This window comes from Saccopteryx bilineata, chromosome 5, assembly GCF_036850765.1.
Source record: "Saccopteryx bilineata isolate mSacBil1 chromosome 5, mSacBil1_pri_phased_curated, whole genome shotgun sequence".
NCBI classification, from domain to species: domain Eukaryota; kingdom Metazoa; phylum Chordata; class Mammalia; order Chiroptera; family Emballonuridae; genus Saccopteryx; species Saccopteryx bilineata.
The window spans coordinates 177,672,907-177,696,921 of NC_089494.1; the positions used below are offsets into that span (position 1 = coordinate 177,672,907).

The window sequence follows — 24,015 nt, forward strand, 5'->3', positions numbered from 1 at the left end:
CTGAGCTTAAGGCCTGCATTTTCTGGGGTGTTTTTGTTAGTTATTTTTAAAGGAAAAATGAGAAATGTCAGTAGAATAGCTTTCTCAAAGAAGGATTCAGTGTTATTTGATGGTCATCTTCATGTTCCCACTTGAAGTTAACTTTTGATACTCTCACTCTAAGAAACATTGCTTTAAATAGCTTTTGAGCATTGGATCAAGGTACGGTCAGAGAAGTAAAGATAAAAAATAAGTGTCCCTAGCTTCACAGAACTTACAGTCTTATAGGGAAGATTAGACTGTCTTCCAACATGATAATCCAACATGCCTTGGATTAACGTGGCTAATAAGTAGGATAGAATTCAAAGGAGGGAGAGATGCTATTGGCTGGATGCAAAGCCTCAGGTGGAAGGAGCATTTGCATTGGACTTTGAAGGGTAGATGGGATTCTAGTAGCTAGTGCATGTAGGTTTTCAGTCAGCATCTGTCTTTAAGGTATTTCTTTGACTCCCTTAAAGACTAACAGTCAGGGTGAGTTACAGGCTTCATTACAGGAACATAGAATGTTCTTTGTGTTCACAAGTATTTAGCCATCTGGGAAGAGCAGTGATTTTTCTGTACAAAACTTGATTACAAGAAACCTAAATATTATTGACTGAAATAAATTTTTTAGTGTCAAGCATGTAGTAACACTTGTGTTTTTTTTCCAGTTTGCCAGTACTGCTAAATATATGAAGAATACTCCTTATGTTAATGAAGTATCGAGTGATGAAGCTCTCCTGAAAAGATATAGAAAAGAAATAATAGATCTTAAAAAACAACTAGAGGAGGTATGTATGACCCATTCACTTCAGTAAAAAAATAGAACAAATAGGATTGAGATGTGCCTAACTGCTCCAACTTTTAAATCATCAATATCTGAGTTATGCAACCTAACTTTAAAATTTTTCAACTAAGAAGAAATCAAATCAAGAGTCTTCATTTAATTCACTATGAACTAAAGATTTGGTATCTTGGTATTAAATTTTATTTTTCATTCCCAAAGGGAAAAATTTAAGATTTTTAAATGATCCTAGTAGAGATACTGTACTTTTAAAAAATTGTCACAAATATAGGAAACTGGGTTAAAAAGAGAGGTCATGTCTGGTTACTTAAAACTGCTTTCTATAGTCTCACATTATCTTGAATTCCTTTTCTAAACCTGCAATAGCAGTTTAATGAAATAGCATAATCACTTTTCATTATAATTTGTATTAGTCATTGTGGTCCCCAGTGATTCTTTTAAAAATGAACTAAAATAAAAGTAGTACTGTAAGAATATCTCTTCCTTTGCTATAGGTATTCAGGTCTCTGTTTTTCTGACTTCTCTGCCTTTTATTTATATATTTATAGGCAATTAATAGAATTGCTCTAACAGCACTGTTATAATCTTATACGTAGAATGTGGAGTATGCACATGAGAACTGTGTATTCTTTATTATAAGATTGAGAAATTATTATAGTAACTACATATTGGTGCTCTGCAGGTAGGGTATTTTATTTCAGTAACATTAAAATTTTCATGATTCATAAATAATTTATATTCTATTCCTTTAAGCTACTTTCAAGGTTTTAAAACCTAGCTATATTTATTATTAATATAATCGAATATCGCATTCCTTAGGTTTCATTAGAGACTCGGGCCCAGGCAATGGAAAAAGACCAGTTGGCCCAACTTTTAGAAGAAAAAGATTTGCTTCAAAAAGTGCAGATTGAGAAAATTCAAAACTTAACACGGATGCTGGTGACTTCTTCTTCCCTCACATCACAACAGAAATTAAAGGTAAAGTATAAAAGTTGACTAATTGGGCATTCCTGTGTTAATTCTATAGTTATGTATTTCTTACCCTTTGATACAGTGTATTCAAGAAACCCAGAACTCTTTGTGTATTTGCCTATACATCAGCAACACCTAAGGGGTTCATTGAAAATACCTATTCCTGATTCCCAAATTAGTCATCTGAATTCAAGAAGCCTGGAATATAGTCAAGGAATCAATTTGAAATGTGCTTCTTAAGAAATTCTAATGAAATTGAGTAGGTGATTGGGAACCAGGGGTGTCTAGAGTATGTTAGAATATTTTTCTACTTAAACAAATACTAATCTCAGGAAAGTTGATCTACATAGAATATAAGTTAACGTTGTGTCTAAAATTCTGGCTTCCAGCATGTGTGCATTTTGTTTCTACCAGAGTAGTTGGAGATTTGTTACCCAACAGATATTTTGGGGGCATGATGGTGTCATGGTTAAGAAAATGGCCTCTGGAGTTGGGTGCCTGGATTTAAATCCCAGTTCTGTCAGTTCCTAACTCTTGACCTTGAGAAATTTCTTAAATATATTTTGGTGGAGTTTCCTAATATGTAAGATAGCTTGATCCCCACCTCATAGGATTGATGTGAGAAGTAATATAGCATATGCTTAATATTCCACACAACAAATCCTCAATAAATGTATGCTATCAAGGTTATTATTGTAGACATGTTTACATCACCATGCTAGGTGTATAGAAGATACTCAAGAACTATGTGTTGACTGAGTGATGAGTAGGAAATATCCCAATGGAAGGTAGAGGGATGAGTGGTTCAGAAAGACACGTACCTGTACAAAAATTTTAAATATATATATATTTTTGGACTTAAAATGTTCTGGCACAGGGGCATTTTAAACCACATTGAAGCCTGACCTGTGGTGGCACAGTGGATAAAGTGTCGACCTGGAACTCTGAGGTTCCTGGTTCAAAACCCTGGGCTTACTTGGTCAGGGCACATATGGGAGTTGATGCTTCCTGCTCCTCCCCCCTTTTCTCTCTCTCTCTCTCTCTCTCTCTCTCTCTCTCATCTCTCCAAAACGAATAAATAAAAGTTAAAAAAAAATATCCTAAACCACATTGAAGGTTTTGAATGTTGCATCAGGGTAAGGAGAAGGAAAAAGCCATGTAGATAACATGATCAGAATTGCATTTTAGAAAGGTATAGCTGCTGTGTGCATTGAATTGATTGGGCCTGTACAAGGATGGTGGCTCTGGAGATAGAACATATTGAATAAGTTCAAGAGCTATTTGGAAGGTAGACTCAACAGGACTTTGTGATTATTTAGATGTGGGAGGCAGGTGAAAGGGAAAAGGAGGTTTTCGGAATGACTCCCAAGCATTGCTCAGCTTATGGGTAGCAGTGTTCACTGAGTTCAGGAACACGGAATGCAGAGCTGTGGAGCTGCTCAGTGTTTGATTTCGGACATCTCCAGTTTAAAGCATCACACAGTGAAAGTGTAAATGTGTGAAAACAGGCGAATGATCTGAGATGAAGATACCCATCTAGACATTAACTCCTGCAGACCAAACTGAAGTCTTGGGATTGGATGAGCTTGCATTGGGAGCATTTTGATAAAGAAAGAAAGAAAGAACAGAGGGCCAAAGACAACCCTAAGAAACAGCAACTTTGTAGGTAAAGGCAGAAAAGAAGAGTCTGTAAAGGAGCCCAGGGTTAGTTCCAGAGATAAGGAAACCAAGTGAATATGGTAACAAGAGGAAGAGACTTTCAGAGAGGTAGTGTGCCAGTGTGTGCTGAGAAGTTAAGTAAAATATATGTAGACAAAAAGTTTTTGGATTCAGAAACAAGAAGTTCATTCACAAAAGCAATTTGAGTTACTTGTTGGGAGTGAAAGCCAACTTGCAGTGGGTTGAGATGGCCCAAAGGGATGTGATCTTAAATACAGCAGAAGGGCTTGATCTTCGATAGAGGGAGACACACCTGTTTGTTATAACAAGGACAGAAGAAAAGATAGGCTTCAGTGCGAGTAATGCTTTTTTAAATTTAGGCTTATATTTCCTTTGTGAAATAGAGGTTTACTTTTTGCTATGTGTGGCAGGAGATGGTAGAGACACAGTTTGTAGACATGCTAAGGGATTGAAATAGTTCCTTCATGAGGAATGGAAAAGAAAACCCACATGGAGAGGAGTCTGGCCAGGCAACATTAAGGACCCAGGTGATGCTGGCAGGCAATCTTTTGGCTCTGTGGCTCTGCCAGTGTTCAGCAGACCAGTGAAGGCTCAGGAGGTAATGTAATTCATTTGAATGTACACTATGTTGGTATAGGTGCAAGGAAGAGAGAATGGGTCAGATAATTTAAGACTGTTGACCCAACAACATGATTGAAGTGATCATCTGTGCAATCTATGATGATGGAATGAGAACCAAGAGGGAACTGAAAGGAAGTAGTAATAGAGGTCCTTCCTAAGCTGCATAGCTAAAAGGGGACTGCTGAATCAATGAGAGGAAAGGCTAGGAACTATAGTTAGAGCAAGAGGCCTAGGTTTATCAGTTTCAGATAATGACAAGGTCCAGGAGGGGGTTTGGGATTAAATGGAGTTGAGCTGAAGGTCACTGGAGTAAAGGATTTCTATGACTGGGCTTTTGCAGAGCAGGCTGGTGAAAGGGCTGGCTATGTCAAGCAAAAAGGGGCATAGTAGGAGCATAAAAGCAGCAGTTATACAGATATATATCTGCATTGTTCAGAGATCTATTATACAGAAAATCTTGAGAGGAAGTGCATTAGAATGGTTAGTGGATAGCCTCTGAATTCACGGGCATGGGCTCAGCTTCCAATTGGGTATAAAATACTAGAAAGCCCGGCAGTCATACGAAATGACCGCTGTTCTACATATTATAAATTGTAATTAAAATGATTTGTGCAAAGGTGTCTGCTAATTCAAACTGAATTACCCAGGGCAGGCGGCGAGGACGCCCCTTTGCTTAGTGCCCCACAGGGTTTCCCCCTTCTACTTGCTTAATTGCTTAAAGTAGAGTGTAATGAAGGAAACCACTGGCGGTACATTTCTTAAGAGCCATTCTCTGCTCAGTGGTTTCTTTTTGTCGAGAAAGCCGTTTTTGTGCAGCTTTAGCTTCTTTTCTCTCCTCTTCAGTCCTGTATTTCTAGGAGACATTCTTAAAAAAAATTACGTTAAGACGTAGTTTTTATGTCAAACAGATGATTGCCAATGCAAACAAATGTTCACCTTTCCCCTGACCTGCTCAATTTGCGGTCAGCCATGGCAACTTCACCCCATTGGCTAGTACAGTTACGCAAGCAACCAATAAGCTATCGGCGACAAACAGACACTTAAACCGCATATAATAAAGATTACCCGACTTCTCCAAACACTTGGACCCCCAGCTTCTCTATAAAATGGTTGTGGTAACAGAGGATGTGAGAGGATCAGATCAGATGAGATAATGCTTCTACTAGTAGAGGGAAAAGAGGAGATTGGTAGCCTCAAAGGATGGGAGAACTCAAAGAGGAGGTGGGCAGAGGACGAGAAACCAGCAAAGCGAAGTCAGTGGTGAGGACTGCTAGCTGAGTGGGATAAGAACCGGAAGACAGGTAGGTGTCTGAGGGATGAGGAAGACAACAATGTAGAAACTGAAAGAAAATGGTAGCTAGAGAAAAGTAAGGAGTCAAGAAGTTTTATCTAATTTTTTTTAATCAAATGCAAAAAGGCTTGAGCATCTGAAAAGTTGAAAGAAAAGGAGTCTAGCAAAAATTACAGATGAACAGATAATTGAAGGAGCAAAGTCCCAAGGGAAACAAATGAGGTCAGGAGCCCTGGTGGAGGCAGGAGCCTTACCACATAGTAAGAGAATTGGCATTGTCAAGGACCCTTAAGAGATTTTACTGCTGAAGGAAATTCGAAGCAGCTACTGTTGTATCAGAACAGCAAGATAAGACATCTTGCCACACAATCAATTAGCCAAATTAAGAAATTAGGAGTCTTTAATTAGCTGGCTACACGGACCGCATGGAAACCTAAGTTGTTCAAATTAATGTGGCCTTGCAATTTGGAGTTAGGTTCTATAGGAAGAATTACATACTGATTGAGGAATGGGGAGGGGAGAAAGCATAACAGTAAACAAAGCAGTGAAACAAGCTTTCTTACAATGTTTATCTATATGGTTAGTTCAGGGAGAAACATTCTGAGAACGCCTGCTACTTCAAAGCTAGTTCAAGGCCACAGTCTGGGAAACCGGCCCCAAGGCCAGGAATAGGGAGTCTATTCATAAAGACTAAGTCTCTATGTTTTAGAGAAAGTAAATTTTTTTCAAAAATTATTCCTGTTAAGAGCCTTTCTTTTCTATACTTCACCAACTGCCTGTCCTCCCAGTTCAGGCTGGGTTCCCAAAAGTGCTTTTGATGGCAGTGATGGTGGGAGCCACAGCTGTCCGTTCTGTAAAACAGCAGATTACTTTTTTTTTTTTTAAGAATGTTTATTTGGTTTCTTTGTTTGTTTGTTTTTGTTTTTTTTTAATCATTTTAGAAAGGAGAGAGAGAGGGAGAGGAGAGAGGAACAGAGAGAGAGAAGGGGGGAGGAACAGGAAGCATCAACTCCCATATGTGCCTTGACCAGGCAAGCCCAGGGTTTCGAACCGGTGACCTCAGAATTTCCAGGTCAGCATTTTATCCACTGCGCCACCACAGGTCAGGCCAACAGCAGATTACTTTAAGGATTGTGCGTTAACCAATTTCTTTCCATTACATTCCAGAGAAGCTTGTAGGTAAAGATTCAATTTTTTTTTTTTAAATACAATTTAAATAGTTATCATTTTATTTTGGGGTCAAACATTTGACCCCAAAAGTTGGAGTATGTTTTCTTATTTCAGTATGTCCTTAGACTGATAGATATTAAACTATGCTTAATAAGAATTCTACCATGTCGGCCCTGGCCGGTTGGTTCAGTGGTAGAGTGTCGGCCTGGCATGCGGAGATCCCGTGTTTGATTCCCGGCCAGGGCACATAGGAGAAGCGCCCATCTGCTTCTCCACCCCTCCCCCTCTCCTTCCTCTCTGCCTCTCTCTTCCCCTCCCGCAGCCGAGGCTCCATTGGAGCAAAGATGGCCCGGGTGCTGGGGATGGCTCCTTGGCCTCTGCCCCAGGCACTGGAGTGGCACTGGTCGCGACAGAGCGATGCCCCGGAGGGGCAGAGCATCTGCCCCTGGTGGGCAGAGCGTCGCCCCCTGATGGGCATGCCGGGTGGATCCTGGTCGGGCGCATGTGGGAGTCTGTCTGAGTGTCTCTCCCCGTTCCTAGCTTCAGAAGGATAAAAAAAAAAAAAAGAATTCTACCCATGTCAATCATTTTTTAAAAGGGAACTAGTTGGGTGAGGTCATTTTGATTTTTTTTTTCCTCTTTAGGCTAAAATAAAACGAAGAGTCACTTGGTGTCCTGGCAGAATTAATAAAATGAAGGACTCAAACTATGTAAATGAATTTAATAGGGCAGCAAATATAACAAGGAGACATAATACTGCTATACCTTCAGTAGGAGAAATTGATGACTGTGAGTGCTTTTTCAACTACTTTTAATTATAAAAACTTCCCTACAATGGGGGACATTACTTATAACTCAGTTCATGTGTAAACACAGTTAAATAAAGTATATGTATTTTAGATGCGATTACAATGGAGATGATGATAAAAATAAATATGTGAACATTCATGAAGTTTTCTATTTCCGGATCTCTTAAGAATGATATAGTCTTTAAAAGACAGAAGACATTTTTGTTTGTTTTTGTTTCAGTAATTATCCAATTAAATTAGTATCATTTAATATCTGCCTTAAACTTTGCTAATCTTGAAAAGGTGGAATTTATACAGGAAACTTTCAAAATTATGTCTAACATTTTAAGTATTTGGGAGATATTTTAAAAACTACTTACAGTAATCAGATCCCAAATTCAGAATTTGTTCTTTATACCTGTATTGTGTCAAGGATCCTATATTTTATCACTAATTCTAGCCAGTGACCTTAATTCACAAAATAATGTAAATGATTGTATCTGTTGTTAATGTGTTCTTGGCAATCATACTGTGAGCACATATTAGCTAATTTGATCAGACTTTTTAAAATAATGTTTGAGTTTTAGGTAACTTATTAACATATTTATGTATAAATTCTTTTCCCCCTAATTATAGCTGTCTATTCAGAGGCTGATGTTTTCAGTAACACCTTTGATGTAGTAACTGATACAGAGTGGAATCCAGCAACAAAGCTACTAAGTCAGGTAACTTAGATTATTTTACAGAACATTATCCTTTTCCTGTTCTTAAAATTCATTTCTTATTGATGTTTACTGCTATGATAGCACATTACTAGCTCTGACTTAATTTCAGTAACAGTTTTGGTTCTAATTAAGGCTCCCCACTTGTTAGATTCCCAGTTGATAACTGATATCCAGAGGGAAGCTAAAACCTTTATAAAATAAGTGTGTGGTAAGAGGTACAACTTTGCTTCTGTTCATTAACAGCAGATCATGGTATCTATGATTTTATTTTTCTGTTTTGCCTTGGAAAATCCTGTGAGGGTAAAAAAAGGCTGATATTAAAAATGTCAAAATTCTCAGGCATATAGCAAACTGATACATCAGGGAAGGGTAATATTACCAAATAATAATGGAAAATGAAGTAAATGTATTATATATGGTCTTATCACAACTTTAAAAATAAGGACTCCTATAGTGAATAACTTATTAAATTAGATTCCCTGTTTACTTTCTAGACTGCTAATATTCAAAGAAATATATATTGTACTGGATATTTATTAAAGAAAACATTGTATTAATTTTGGAATAAAATTGCAGCATTCTTGGGAATTATTATTAGTTGACTACTGTAATTAGTTATTATTAGTTATTATAGTTAGTATTAATCGTAAAGTACTTTTGTGTTCCTAAAGCGTACTCTCAAATTTTGTTGCTTTTGTAAAATCCCTAGTGTTAATTTTCTGTGTTGTTTGTTTGTTTTTAACTCATAGTTTATCTCTTTCTTATAATTGTATAGAAAGCAGAAACAGGTGCCTGTTGAGTATGATAAAACGTAATAGCCGTTAAAGTTTTAGAGATAAATAAATACATCCGTTTACCAAAATGCAAACCCTTTATTTTACTGTGGGTCAAGCTAAACATTCAGATGATATTATAAAAGAGAATGGCCTAATTACCAAAAGATTCAGGGTTAAATTATCAATATTTGACTAATTCAAATTTAATTAAGGAAACAAACATATGATCTGAATTCTCTCTAACTTGAAAATCTGGTTTTGTTTACAACAGGAAAACTTAGAAAGTGACTGGAATGAACTTCATGCTGATTATTATAATCTTGCATTAGGCTATGAAAAACTAAGAAAAGAAAATGAAGAAATGGAATTGAAATTAAAAGAAAAGAATGATTTGGATGAATTTGAGGCTCTAGAAAAAAAAGCAGAGAAAGATCAAGAGGTAAAGACACAGAAACATGAAACTAAATTAAAAAAGATTTGTATGAAGCATCATTTTCTTAAAGATACTTATTTGTAAGGCTGAGGATTCAGCCATTTTCCACATGCATATACAATTTAGAGAATTTAAGAAATAATTCATTTATATTTTTAAAATACTGTAGTTAAATCATATACTGCTCACAAACATTAGGGGATATTTTATCTCTATTCATTTTTAAAATATTCCCTAATTTTTGTGAGTAGTATGTTTGTCACTTGTGCTTATGTACAAAGAAGGAATTAAAACATCTTTGGGAAAGTTTAGTGAATCTGCCTGTTGATGGATTTGTGTTGAAAACATTTTAATATCTAGCTGAATGCTTTATGTACGGATACTATATATTAATGGAATTTGTTTTATTTAGAAAGTATATTCCTAAATAGATCATATTATAATAGCTGGGGAAGCTAATTTTCACATTTATTTTTCCATATAAGAGAGTTATGAAAATTAGTATAACTAATACTAAATAATTTTAATGGAATTTTTAGAAATGAAACACATCACTTAAATTTTCTAAGTATGTAATATTAGGCTACATGTCAAGAGAAACATTTAACTTTGGGGATTTAAGGATTTGAGAAATTTCTTAGTGCCTACAAGTCCTTAACTTAAAGTTCATAGACAGTATGAATTTTTTTGCAGAATTTTTGTATCCGTATTCATTTTTCTGGAACAAGAATCCAAAGCTGGTATCAGATTTGTAAAGTGATCCATAATTCTCCTGAAAAATAAGAGCCAATGTTTTGGTGTAGTTAAAATATGAGATAATTCACAGGTATTTCTCAGATTTCTTATAGAGCCCAAAGGAATGGTCTTTTTTCTTCAGTATCACTGTTTATTTTCTCACTCTCTTTACCTTTCTAAAATTAAAGTTACTTCTTCATTTTCCAGACATTATATACTGAAAGGCAAAAGTTAGGAAGTTCTCCAGAGTCTCACTTGTTTTAAATTTAGCATCTTAACAAAATGCAAAATATTATGAGAAGAATAATGGACTTTAATCAATAAAACTTGTTTTATTGAGAGGGTGTGGTCTAGTGTCATGGTTAAGGGCCAAACCACTTGGATTTAAGCCACAGTGTTGCTGCTAACTACCTCACCGGTTCAAGCCTGATGTGTATTGGCAGGCTCTTGAGAAAGTCACTGAATCTCTCGGGGCTTCCTTTGTGTATATCTCCATCCTTGAGATGCTGGCCGAGGTCCTTTTTAACTCAAAATTTTCATCTACTTTTTGTATATTTCTTGTTATTAATAATATGACATAAAATTGACTTCGAGTATACATATAACAATTTCTCTAATTTTTTATTATATTATTTGTACACTCAATAATAAAAACTGAAGCTCACTGAATTGAGTCACACACACAAAAATTACAAAATAACACAGAATTTGACTTGAAACACACATTCCAATTTTTTTTTCCTTTTAACCTTCTTCAGGGGGAAAATACGGTGTGTCCGTAAAGTCATGGTGCACTTTTGACTGGTCACAGGAAAGCAACAAAAGACAATAGAAATGTGAAATCTGCACCAAATAAAAGGAGAACTCTCCCAGTTTCATACCTATTCAGTGCAGTTCGATGTGGACTCACCCACAGATTTTTTAGGACTCCTTAGGTAGCTATCCCATATAGCCTCTACAGACTCGTCACTGACTGATGGCCTACCAGAACCAGAACGGGGTTTCTTCACCAAACTGCCGGTTTCCTTCAACTGCTTATCCCACCGAGTAATGTTATTCCTATGTGGTGGCATTTCATTATAAACATGCCGATATTCACGTTGCACTGTGGTCACGGATTCGAATTTAGCAAGCCACAGAACGCACTGAACTTTCCTCTGTACTGTCCACATTTCGACTGGCATGGCCGTGGGCTGCTCCGCTATATACATGGTGTTACGTCATCATCTGCGCATGTGCACATGCTGCCACATCATCCTACAGAAACTGGGAGGGTTTTCCTTTTATTTGGTGCAGATTTCACATTTCTGTCATCTTTTGTTGCTTTCCTGTGACTGGTCAAATGACTTTATGGACACACTGTACTATTCTCTTCAATTTCACTTGAACACAAATTGAAATTCTTAGTTCAATGAGGTAACTTAAAGATTACGTGATAAAAACTTAACTCTATTGAAGGACTCACAATATTCATTCCATGTTAAAATGAAAAACCATAACTCTTTGTGCATACAGTAAAATATGTTCCAAAGTGTACATTTGGGGGAGAAAGATTAACAAAAAAGGAGTGAAGGTCAAATAATGGCCTTAGAATATGTGCCCTGGTTTGTCTAAGGGTTTCATCAAAAATCACCAAACTTGTAGAGAATTTTCAAGTGGGAATAGAGTAATATAGGGGGTTTAAACAGTAATTTTAGAGGGAGTAATAAACAAGATCAAGTATCATCAGGTTCAGTAAACAAAAGAAGTTTCAACCCTCTACCTATTTTAACTCAATCTATTTAATTTTTTAATTTCCAAACTTGGAGGTTTTTGCCTTAAGAAGTTAAATTTCATTTTACCTGCTGCAAATTACAATTGAAATCTGCAGTATTTTCTATATAACTACAGATTAACTTTTTTTTTTACTTTTTTCATGATTTTATTTTTTTTAATTAATTTTAATGGGGCAGAATAACTTTTGATCATATTTCACATTTTCTCTCTGTACTCATTAAACAATATGTCATTTAGCCATTATACTCAGATCATTACAAAAATCACTTAATCTTTTCCCATTTCCAAAACTTAAAATGAAGTGTTTCAAATAATGGGGGAAAATTTTTCTTTCTGTATGCTTTCTGAAATTAAGATTAATTACTTAGTTTTTTATTGGTAAAGGAGATTTTCTTGTGCAAAAGTTAGAAATAGAAGAGGTAAAAGATAGAGCCAATTTAAATTATAACCAAACTGATGTCTATAATTTGCTGAACAAGAGGGTATCCACTAATGACACATGGCAATTGAGCACTCGAACTGGGGCCAGTCTCAGTGGACTTAAGTATGAATTTAATGTATTTTCTTAATTTTTATTATTGATTACATAAATAAATTATAATATTTTGGCTATATTAGGTTATATAAAATATATTAAAATTAACTGTAGCTGTTTCCTTTTTTTAATGTGACTACTAGAAAATTTTAAATTACAAATAGCACCCACAGTATATTTCTGTTGAATAAAACTGATAGAAAATAATGTCAGAACAAGCACTAGTCTTAAATCTAAAACTAGTTAGGTCTGAATTAAACACCTAAAAATATTTAAAATAAGGTGCTGTTTTTCTAGGTCCCTTACATACTATTAGAATTTACTTTTACTTTTTTAAGGAACAAAAATTACTGGTACTCAAATATTTAATGCTGTAGATATTTTGATAGAAAGGAAACTTTGATTGAAATACTTGCATCTTTAAGTATCCTTTAGACCAGTGGTAGTCAACCTGGTCCCTACTGCCCACTAATGGGTGTTCCAGCTTTCATGGTGGGCAGTAGCAGAGCAACCAAAGTATAAATAAAAAGATAGATTTAACTATAGCAAGTTGTTTTATAAAGATTTATCCTGCCAAACTTAGCAAAAATCCGACATAAAGTACTTGGTAAGTAATTATTATTATATGCTTTAACTTGCTGTAACTCTACTTTATAAATTTTATAAAATAAAGTTACTTCCCTACTTTATAAATCATCATTACTGTGGAACTGGTGGGCGGTTAGAAAATTTTACTAACAGAGATACAAAAGTGTTGACAGTAGGTATAAAAAGGTTGACTATCCCTGCTTTAGACAGTTGAACACTATAAAACAAAAACATTAACTTTCTAATATTTTCTATACAGTAAATCAGCAAAGAATAGTTGATAATCCCATATGTATCTCCAGCTCTGCTGAATAGTAATATTATAAAAGCACCATGAAACTACCCTAATCCAAATAAATTCCAAATCGCAGCTCATTAAAAAGAGCCAGTGCAAAGCCTAGAAAGAGAAAAAAATCTTTAGGATAAATATATTTCTGTACTTACCCAAAACAAATGTTTATTAGAAATATTTTTTAAAAGTTTAATTATTACTTTATCTCCTCCAAGTGGTACATACTAATTTGCTTTTGAAGTTATTGTAACTTTACTAACAGATCTGTTAATAAATATAACAAGTCTGTTATTTGGGCCATGCTGAGGTTTTTTTCTTGTCTGCTTGCTCCTGGGGTTTGCAGGTTTTTTCTTTGGTTGATTGATTGGGCTTGGTGTTGATTTCGGGGTTTTCTTGTACTTTTACATAACAAGGTGCTCTGTTGCAGTAGCTTGAATAACTGACCTCAGTCCTTTCGTACTGTGTTTGGTGATTCTGAAGTAATGATTCAGTACATTTTTTTTTTTTTGCTTTATTAACTATGGGTTTGCTCTGTTGCTTGTTTACATGCTCTTACAGATGCAACTAATTCATGAAATTTCGAACTTAAAGAATTTAATTAAGCATGCAGAAGTGTATAATCAAGATCTTGAGGTAAGCATTTATATTGATATTTCTACTGATAAGGAACTGGAATTATAAAACAAATCATAATAATTGAACATGATTTCAGAAAATAAAAGGAATTCTATTTTTAAATGTCAACTTTTTAAATTTTACTATCTACCAATTTAACCTGTTACATATAAGCTCTTTCTAATCCCTTTGAATTCAAATTTAATTGTTTTACTCTTCTTCGATTCTTTTAGAATGAACTAAACTCAAAAGTAGATCTACTTAGAGAAAAGGAAGACCAGATTAAGAAGCTACAGGAATACATAGACTCTCAGAAGTCAGAAAGGATGAAAGTGGACATGTCATACTCATCGGTAAAAATCAGGTTTATTTTGTTGTGTAATCATATTAATATTTATAGTATACCATCATCATTATCATCATCATAGCAAATGCTTATATTAAGCCAACTGTCTGCGGGGCATTGTCTATTGTTTTACATATAGTATTCTACTAACCTTGTCAGTAACTCTATGAGAGAGGGACTATATTAGGAACAATGCCATTTTTACCAATAAAGAATCCTTCATAGAGAGTTGAAGATGTAATCCTTTGAGTGAATGTAAATAAAACTGATGAGCTTCCATTAAAAATTAGTAACTTAAAAATGTTCTTAACTTTTCAGTTGTTTTATGCAAATGCACACAGAAGTGCATAGTCAGTATCTTCAGGAAAACAGTTAATGTTGCTGTTGACAAGTATCTAACTATAAAGCATGTAATTGATTATGTTTTCATTGTCATTAATTTCACTTCACTGGTATTCTCATTATTATAATTTAAGTAACTTTTTAACAGTTTGAATATTTTTCAGGAACTTGTTCTAGATGACTTTAGTTGGTAGAAGATCATAGTATTAGGTAACATTGAATCTCTGTGGAATTGATTTTTTTTTCTATTTGTTATCAATCCACCTGATTACTTCAAGAGAATATCAGTTTGATTCTAGTTAGTAACACCCTTTTTAAAAAGGTAACAGTTTCTAGCTTGAATTTTAGAAATATGGTTTCTGTTGTTCTTTTGTTCTTGTTTGAGTTTTTCAGAGTACTCTTTGTTTCCGTCTATTAATGACAAATGATTCTTTTTTAAAAGTATTCTCAGTGTTCTGAGGCCAGGAGTAAGAAAGGTGCTTTCATGTAATTGTGGAGAGCAGGATTGATAGAAAGTAGCAAGCAAGCAAGCTGAATTGTCCACTTTTTAAAAATTGTTTCTTTATTAATTTTATTCTTTCATTTATTCATGTTTTATGCATTAATATTTTGCCAAGGACACATGGTTAATTTAAACTCTAAAAGTGAGCTTTTAGTTTTTATATATATATTTATAGGTCGTTTGCATTTTCCTCTTCATTGAGTTGCCTGTTTATATGTTCTATTTTTCTTTTTTTAATCGAAATTTATTGGGGTAATTGGTTAACATGATTATACATGTTTTGGGTGCCAGTTCCACAGCACATCTCTGTTTACCATATTGTGTGTTTATTGGGTTGTTTTTCCCTTAAACTTGTGATTTAATATTCTTAAATTTGATTATTATTAACTACCTGCCTGTCTTGTTTTAGAGAAAACTTAAAAATGCTTCGGGAACTTTAGCCTGCTAGCTGAACAAAAGTGCGTTAACATTTTCCAACTCTGAGAAAGTTATATTTTACTAAATCCTTTCTGTTACGTGTATAGGAAGACATTGAAGACTTAAAACGAAAAGAGCAGACTCTGCTTGATGCGGAAACTGTAGCCCTTGATGCCAAGAGAGAATCAGCCTTTCTTAGGAGCGAAAATCTGGAGCTGAAAGAGAAAATGGTTAAGTGATTTTTGCAATATTTATAATAAAGCATTTGTAATGATCCATATATTTTTGGAAATTTACAATGTTTCTCTCAACAGAAAGAACTTGCAAGTGTGTGCAAACAAATGGAAAAAGATAATCAGTTTTATCAAAGCCAGTTGGAGGCAAAAAAAAAAATACAAACTGATCTGGAGAAAGAATTACAATATTCTTTTAATGAAATAACAAAACTCACCTCCCTTATAGATGGCAAAGTTCCAAAAGGTATTTTATAATTTAGACTACCTTTTTGCAAATCTGACGTTATGTAGAAATATAGTTTTGCAACTATATTCCAATGGTTAAAAATATGTTATTCTCTGACTTTAAATAACTTAATACTGTCTTCTAATATTATTTGTATCAGTATGTATAAATGTTTCCATGAAATAAATCATAAGGGTCAAAAATTACTTCTCAAATAAACTGGATCTGATCTTGAAAAAGGTGATTCAGTAACTATCAACATGTATGGTGATGGATAGACCTCTATGGAATAATTACTTTTTATGATATACAGATGTCAAATTATGGTGCTGTGTACCTGAAACTTACATTTTAAAAAAACCTGTGTAGCCTTGGCCAGGTACCTCAATTGGTTGCCCTGAAGCACAGAAGTTGCCTGTTTGATTCCTGGTCAGGGCACATACAGGAACAATTGATATACCTGTCTCTCTCTCTCTCTTCCTCTCTCTCTAAAGTCAATAAAATAAATATTAAAAAATAAAAACTGTGTATTAACAATCAGATTAGCTGTTTATCAACATTAGCTCTTTTTAAAATCATTTTATATAATCTAATTAAAAGTTTAACTATATGTAGTTTAAATTGACCCAATAACTGCAGACTGTTTTATTTAATTTACCAAAAATATCCTAGATTTGCTCTGTAATTTGGAATTGGAAAAAAAGATTACAGATCTTCAGAAAGAACTGAAGAAAGAAGTTGAAATAAATGAGGCTTTGCATAAAAATGTTAATTTGCTCTCAGAATTGAAATCTTTACCGTCAGAAGTAGAAATGCTAAGGAAAGAGGTAAACTCATTTATTTTTAGTTTTTTTTTATTATTTTAATTTATTGTGTTTACATAGATTCAAGTATGCCACCGAATCTATTCAAATATCTCCCCCCACCCCCATGTTCCCCTCAGCCCCCCCTTTACCCCCTTCCCCTATGCCATCCCCCCTTCCCTCTAGGATTTGCTGTCCTGTTCTCTATAATGCTGTTATGTATATATAATTTCACTAATCTCTTTTCGTTCTCTGATCCCATCTTCTTTACCCCTTTCCCTCTGTCCGCTTTCCCTCTGGTCCCTTTGATCCCACCTCTGCCTCTGTTCCATTCTTCAGTTCACATTGTTCCTTGGATTCCTCAAATGAGTGAGGTCATATGGTATTTTTCTTTCTCTGCCTGGCTTATTTCATTTAACATAATAGTTTCCAGGTCCATCCATGTTGTTGCAAAAGGTAAGATTTTCTTCTTCCTCACAGCCACATAGTACTCCATTGTGTAAACTCATTTTAAACAAATAATTTGTATTTTGATGGTAAAGTTAAACAAAAATGTACTGTTAAAGAGATGTGATTTAAAAATTGCCTTTTCTCAAATCTCAAATCTTTGCTTAATTTCAGTGTTTCTTTTTGCAGAAAGTTTTCTTTCTTCTGAAACCTGCTTCAACAGATCATACATTGTTAACATAGCTAAGTATTCTTTTTTATATAGATAAATGATAAATCTGAAGAGCTATATTTAATAACATCAGAAAAAGACAAACTGCTTTCTGAAGTAGTTCATAAGGATAATAGAATTCAAGATTTACTTGAAGAAATTGAGAAAACTAAAAATGACCTAGCAACTACCCAGTTGAATTATAAAACCATGGATCAAGAATTCCAAGATTTTAAAAATTATCATATTGAATTTGAACAAAAGTATAATATGGTCCTTGAAGAGAATGCAAGAATAAATCAGGAAATAGAAAATCTCTCTACAGAAGCTCAAACACTTGGTTTAAGTTTGGATTCTTTAAAGACAGAGGTTGGTATAAGATACCCTCTAGGGAAGTGATCTTTAGTCTTCTTGGGGTTGACTTCCATATATATGGTGCAGAATGCCTTTCACATTTACTTTGTCTTATTTTAAAGCTTTCTCACAAAACCCAAGAACTTCAGCAGAGTCAAGAAAGGTTAAATGAAGTGGAAGAGCTGAAGGACCAATTGAAAAGTAGAGATTCTAGGCTGCAAAGTATGGAAAGGGAGAAAACACTGATTACTGAGAAGCTTCAGCAAACCTTAGAAGAAGTAAAAATCTTAACCCGAGAAAAGGATGACTTGAAACAACTACAAGAAAGCCTGCAAACTGAGAGAGACCAGCTCAAAAGTGACATTGAGGATACTGTAAGCATGGTAAGATTTTGACTGATTAAACAGAAAACTCAGAGTCTCTTTATTTTGATCAAGTAGAAACTGTAAAATTATTTTTTTTTTACCTTATTCTCATGGGAATGGTATTGTATTTCTCTGACAAAGAACATAGACACCCAAGAACAACTGCGAAGTGCTCTTGAGTCTTTGAAACAACACCAAGAAACTATTAACACACTAAAACTGAAAATTTCTGAGGAAGGGTCCAAGAATTTCCATATAGAGGAAAACATAGGAAAAACTAAGGATGAATCTCAGAAAGAGGTAAAGAGTTCCTCTTCAAAGTTTTCATATATTTATATACGAGTTTTCTCCTTAACCTCAAACACTTAAATACAGGATGGTAATCTCAAGCTTGTTCATTATGGACAGTGGTGACAACTAACAATAATTCATAAACTTTACCCTAACATCTTCTAAATAACTTCAAATATGCTTATAACCAATTTGAAAAGGAAAGGGCAAAAGACATTGGTTCAAACTTTGAGCTGATATTTTCTGAGGCTTGATATACTTTAAACATTTTCAAAAAGCCATTCTGCTTTCTAGGAATGTAAAAAAGATCTAGTGCTTGTTACTTATTATGGCTAAAATATTTTATGTCAGATTTTGTATACTAAACTTGTTTAGAATTCAATGTGAAATCAATGTGTGTATCTTATGTCTATTTCTAGGTCTTCGGCCATAATTTTACTCTTAGGTACTTAAATCTTTTATTCATTTTAGATAGTATGGTTCATTTTTTCTTGAGACCTTAGGAGAGTAACTGCTTTACTGTTTAATTATTACTCAAGAAAGGCTAGGATGCTAATGATGGTTTTTTTTAAAGGGAGGTTGTTACAATTGCCATAACCAAATATCATAGACTGGGTGGCTAACATAGCAGAAAGTTATATTCTTCTAGTTGTAGAGTCTAGAAGTACAAGATTAAGGTACCTGAAATTCTGTTTCTGGAGAGGCCTCTTTCTGGAATGCAGATGGTGCATTTTTGTGCATTTTCACATGACCTGTGCACTTAAGCTGAGACCATGTCTGGTATCTCTGCCGCTTCTTAAAGGACATCAGTCCTGTTGGATAAGGGCCCCACAATTACGATCTCATTTAATCTAATTACCCCCATTAAATGTCCCATCTCTAGTAGTTACTTTGGAGTTTAGGGCTTCATTTAAGTCTATTCCTTCAGCATCTCATAAGGCATTCCTATATTCCTCATTGATTCCGTCATAAATCTGGCTATCATCCGCTACCATCTCTCCCTCCCCACTTACTCTAAAATCCAAATACCAGACCTTGCTGATTCTGAGGTGTATGCATGTGAAGTCTCCCTGCTTTTCTCTCCACATTGCCAGTACCGTAGTCCAGGCCTCTATTCTTTCTTTCCCTCGCTTTCTTCAGTGGTCTCCTAACTGATCTCTCCACATTCATTCTTATTCTTCTCTAATTTATTCTTCAGTCTGAGTTCAGGCAATCTTTTCTTCTTAAAACCCTTTAAACCCTTTTCTTCTTAAAACCCTGGGTCCCAGACCTGGCCAGGCTTCTCCTCCTGCTCATCATGCTCCAGCAGCTCTCATCTGTTGCTCTCCTCATCTCATGGCTTCCAGATATTCTGGTCTTCTGCCTGCAGTATTGCCAGACCCACCTCTCCTCCCAACCACTCAGGGTAGGTTGGGTTTCCCACTAATACCCACTACTGTTCTCTGGTGAGATCTGACATAATGTCTACTCCTCCCCACCCCCTACTGTCTCAAAAAGGGAGTGATGCTGTAAGTCTCATTTCCTGTTTTATCTGCAGCCTCTAATAGTGCACTGACATCACAGTTGACCCCTCAGTAAATAAGTGCTAAATATCTAAATAACGGGGAAGTGGGAAGATGGCTCTGTAAATGAACCATTCAATCCTGATTTACTTGTTTTAGAAAGTGTCCTGATTCCTTTTCCCTAAAATAAAGTACCTTTGGATATTAACTGAATTGTTTTATGATTCTCTTAAGATCCAAGAGTCTCAAGACATACAAGAACAGTCCTTTATTAAGAAGGAAAGAGACAATGAGACTAAGAAAATAATTAGTGAGATGGAGCAATTGAAGGAGCAACTCCAAGCTAAAGAGTCAGCACTGGTAAGGTTAGAAATGGAAAAGTTCAAGTTGTCTGAGAGGCTTCAAGAAAGTCACGAAGAAATGAAATCTATAGCAAAGGAGAGAGATGACCTACAGAGGCTGCTGCTTCCATCCAAAAATGACCAACTCAAAGAAAACAGGGGAGAAGTCGTAGCTGAAGTATGTAGCATTCTTTTCCTCGTGTTTGGGGGGGGGGGGTTAAGCATTTTGTAAGCAAATATTTTTGTAGACACTAAACTTTTGGAAAAATGAATTAGTGCATAATGGTTAATTTCCTCTATTAATAAAGCACCTAGAAACTGAAGGGGAACTTAAAGTTGCTCATTATTGCCTGGAAGAACAGGAAAAAACTATTGATAAGCTGAGAGTCAATCTTTCAGAGAGAGAAAATGAACTATCAAGCTCTCAAAGGGAATTCGAAACAGCCAGTGATGAATTACAGGAAAAGGTAAGTTGGGGGAGAGGAGCAATGGGGGGAAGACCTGAGGGAGGAAGCTAACTGAATTCCAAAGACTGCAGACTATTTCTGTTTACATACTAAATTGTTTTGGAGAGTGTACTGGGTCTTTTATCATATGCATATATATGTGTACATGCATATGCACAAAACAAACATAAATCCATGTATATACCTATCCACACATATATAAACATTTTATGCATATATGTATATATTTTTGGCTATTATTATTTTTTTAAGATACTAGAGTTTCAAGAGAAACAGGAACAATTTATTTGTGTCAAAGAAATCAGTGAGATTCAGGAAAAAATGAATGCACTAGAACAATTAAAGGAGCAACTCAAAGCCAAAGATTCATTACTACACAGTGAGAGGCTCAAGCTAACTGAGAGACTTCAGGAAAGTCAAGAAGAAATAAAAATTATAATTAAAGAAAGAGATGAACTGAAAAGGGTGCAAGAGGCCCTTCAAATGGAGAGAGACCAACTCAGAGAAAACAATGAAGAAATTGTAGCTGAAGTAAGTTTTCCTCTTCTGCTATTTTTTAGATACAAAAGTAAGGTTAAAGTGATAACGACAGTGCTCACTATTTTACTCATTTTGCTCCAATCATATAGGGGCAGAAGATTAAAGAGGAACTAAACACTGCTTACATTCTTCTGAAGAAGTACCAAGACACTGTCAGTACAAGGAATGTTTCAGAGAAGGCAGATCAAGGAACAAATATCCAGAGCGATTCAGTACATTCAGGGGCTGAATTGTGGGAAAAGGTAGGTCTCGTTAAGTTGCAAAACAGTATTACACATGATGTCCCTTATATCCCTATAAAAGAAAACGACATTCATTAAACCAAATGTGAAAATGATTGACTTAGAAATAAATCTCCTTTTTTCTAAAAACTCTGTCTATGCGCTAACTTGTTATTGTATGATTTTCTCAGGTTCAAGAATGTCAGCAAAAGGAACATCAGCTGCTTGAAATGAAAGCTGTAAATGAGACCCAGGAAGGAACAGATGACATGGAACACTTAAAGAAGAAACTTGAAACCCAAAAGTCAACTCTGGAAAGCCTAGAAATGGAGAACATAAAGTTAACTCAGAGACTCCACAACAACCTTGAAGAAATGAGATCTGTTACAAAAGAAAGAGATGACCTGAGGAGTGGGGAGGAGGCTCTCAAAATAGAGAGAGACCAACTCAAGGAAAATGTAAGCAAAACTGTAACTAGAGTGAGTCACCGTCTTTCTCCATCTAGTAAATGGGATGTTGTGTCCCAAAAGAACCATGGGTTGGTGAGAGTCTAAAACTGGTCCAACCTTGGGGAAAGTTGAAGGAGGAAGGAGGTATATTTGTTCATATCTTCCAAATATTTTAATAAGTTTAGTCATTGACCCAAAAAGTTCAGTTGGAACTATTCTGTACACATTAGCATAATTGTGCAAATGCATTTGTAGAAAGATATTCATTGCAACAAGTTGCGATAACAAAATAAAGCAAACAAGTAGATAATTCTAACTATCCAGTAGCAGCGGACTGGTTAAAGAAGCGCAGCACATTCAGAACGGGGAGTACTAGTCCACAGATAAAGAATGAGGTCGAGCTAAGTGCTGGTTTGGAAGTATCCTGGTAGGGAAAAGAAGAAATTGTAGAACAGTGTATCTAGCATTTATTAATACTTGAAAATCATTTAGAGGGTGACCATTAGGAGGCATAAGGAGGGAGGGGAATTTTTACTTCTTACCCTGTGCTTTTCTACATATAGTTTGAATTGTATTACTCTGAATATATTATTTTTCTTTCTCTAATAATAAAGGACCTGGAAAAACGGGAAGAACTAAGAATTGCTCATAGACATCTGAAGGAGCACCAGGAAATTATTGATGAACTCAGAAGGATTGTTTCTGAAAAGACAGATAAAATATCAAATATGCAAATTGATTTAGAAAACAAAAATAATGCCTTAGAAGTACAGGTATTTCTTTTTAAATTGTTACCTAAATATCATTTTGAATCAAATCTTTTGTGCAATGAAACAAGATTTGAATTAGCCTAAAATTGAGGACAAGTAGAGACTTATATACATAATTAGAAATAATTGTTTAGCTTTTTATCAATATCTGTCTATATCTTAATTTATTGTATAATTATTTCAAGATCCAAGAACTTCAGAAGAAAGAACATCAACTTCTTAAGGTAAAAGATGATCTCAGGGAAAATATATATCAAACAGAGCAACTGAAGAAACAATTGGAGGCCCAGAATTCAGTCTTGGAATGTATAGAAACAGAGAAGTTAATGTTGACTCAGAAACTTCAAGAAAGCCTTGAAGAAATAAAAGGTGTTACTAAGGAAAGAGATAGCCTGAAGGGAACAGAGGAAACCCTCAAAGCGGAGCGAGACTGGCTTAGAGAAAGCCTGAGAGAAACAGAAGCCAAAGTAAGTCTTCCTGGTGCGGAAATGTGTTTTTCTGACAGGAATGAACCCTTCTTTGAGATAAACATACACAAACCACAGTGTTGTTCATTGTAATAATTTATAATAAAAATTGGGAAACAACCTAAATGTCAATCAGAAGGAAACTGGATAAAGATAAGCAGTGTGTCAGAATACTATGCAACAGGTAAAAAAAATAAATATATTTGAGTGTTCTAATTTGAAATCCCAAAATAATCTTAGTGGGACTAGCAAGCTATAGAATAGTAAATGTGTTTGCCTCTGGAGAGTCAGAGATAGTTGTGGGGAGGGGAGGACAGAAGATGAAAAGCTTATAACTTTCTAACAATAAAATGTAGAGTGAGTTATAGTTTTATTATTTTTACTAAGAAAACATCACTTTCATTAAAAAAATACTGGTTAACATTAAGATACGTCACTGTTCTTAAAATTTCTGTAATGATCAAGAATCTCGGAAACAAGGAACTAAGAATTGCTCCCGTGCATCTGAAGAAGCACCAGGAATCTATTGATGACTCAGATGGATTGTTTCTAAGAAGACAGATGAACTATCAAATATGGAAATGGCTTCAGAAAATTTAAACACTAAATTACAAGAAAAGATATGGGGGGGCTTTAATTAGATACCTGCTTTATTTGTGTCTAACATCCATTGAGGATGCAAAATGGTTTAGCCACATTGGGAAACAGCTTGGTGGTTTTTAATAACACTTAACATATACCTGCCTATGGCCTACCACTTCAACTCCTTGGATATGTACCTAAGAGAAAAGAGTACATACTTCAACATAAAGGTATGTACAAGAATGTTCATAAAAGCTCCTATCATAATAGAGAACAAATGAAAACAACTCAAATGCCTATCCACAGGAGAATGAAT

At 34.9% G+C, this 24,015-nt stretch overlaps 1 protein-coding gene across 2 annotated transcripts in view; it reads left to right on the forward strand.

Moving 5' to 3' along the window:
• CENPE (centromere protein E) overlaps window positions 1-24,015 on the forward strand; it is a 65,535-nt gene that overhangs the window by 13,862 nt on the left and 27,658 nt on the right. For both annotated transcript variants that reach the window (XM_066280982.1, XM_066280983.1), the window contains exons 12-31: window positions 690-809; window positions 1,643-1,801; window positions 7,202-7,346; window positions 7,982-8,070; window positions 9,118-9,285; window positions 13,764-13,838; window positions 14,054-14,173; window positions 15,535-15,657; window positions 15,742-15,907; window positions 16,562-16,716; window positions 17,405-17,719; window positions 17,827-18,087; window positions 18,211-18,369; window positions 20,097-20,381; window positions 20,512-20,670; window positions 20,923-21,201; window positions 21,300-21,452; window positions 21,623-21,889; window positions 22,495-22,653; window positions 22,836-23,117. In XM_066280982.1, coding sequence (XP_066137079.1) covers window positions 690-809; window positions 1,643-1,801; window positions 7,202-7,346; window positions 7,982-8,070; window positions 9,118-9,285; window positions 13,764-13,838; window positions 14,054-14,173; window positions 15,535-15,657; window positions 15,742-15,907; window positions 16,562-16,716; window positions 17,405-17,719; window positions 17,827-18,087; window positions 18,211-18,369; window positions 20,097-20,381; window positions 20,512-20,670; window positions 20,923-21,201; window positions 21,300-21,452; window positions 21,623-21,889; window positions 22,495-22,653; window positions 22,836-23,117 — 3,639 coding nt within the window. The remainder of the gene's footprint in view (window positions 1-689; window positions 810-1,642; window positions 1,802-7,201; window positions 7,347-7,981; window positions 8,071-9,117; window positions 9,286-13,763; window positions 13,839-14,053; window positions 14,174-15,534; window positions 15,658-15,741; window positions 15,908-16,561; window positions 16,717-17,404; window positions 17,720-17,826; window positions 18,088-18,210; window positions 18,370-20,096; window positions 20,382-20,511; window positions 20,671-20,922; window positions 21,202-21,299; window positions 21,453-21,622; window positions 21,890-22,494; window positions 22,654-22,835; window positions 23,118-24,015) is intronic.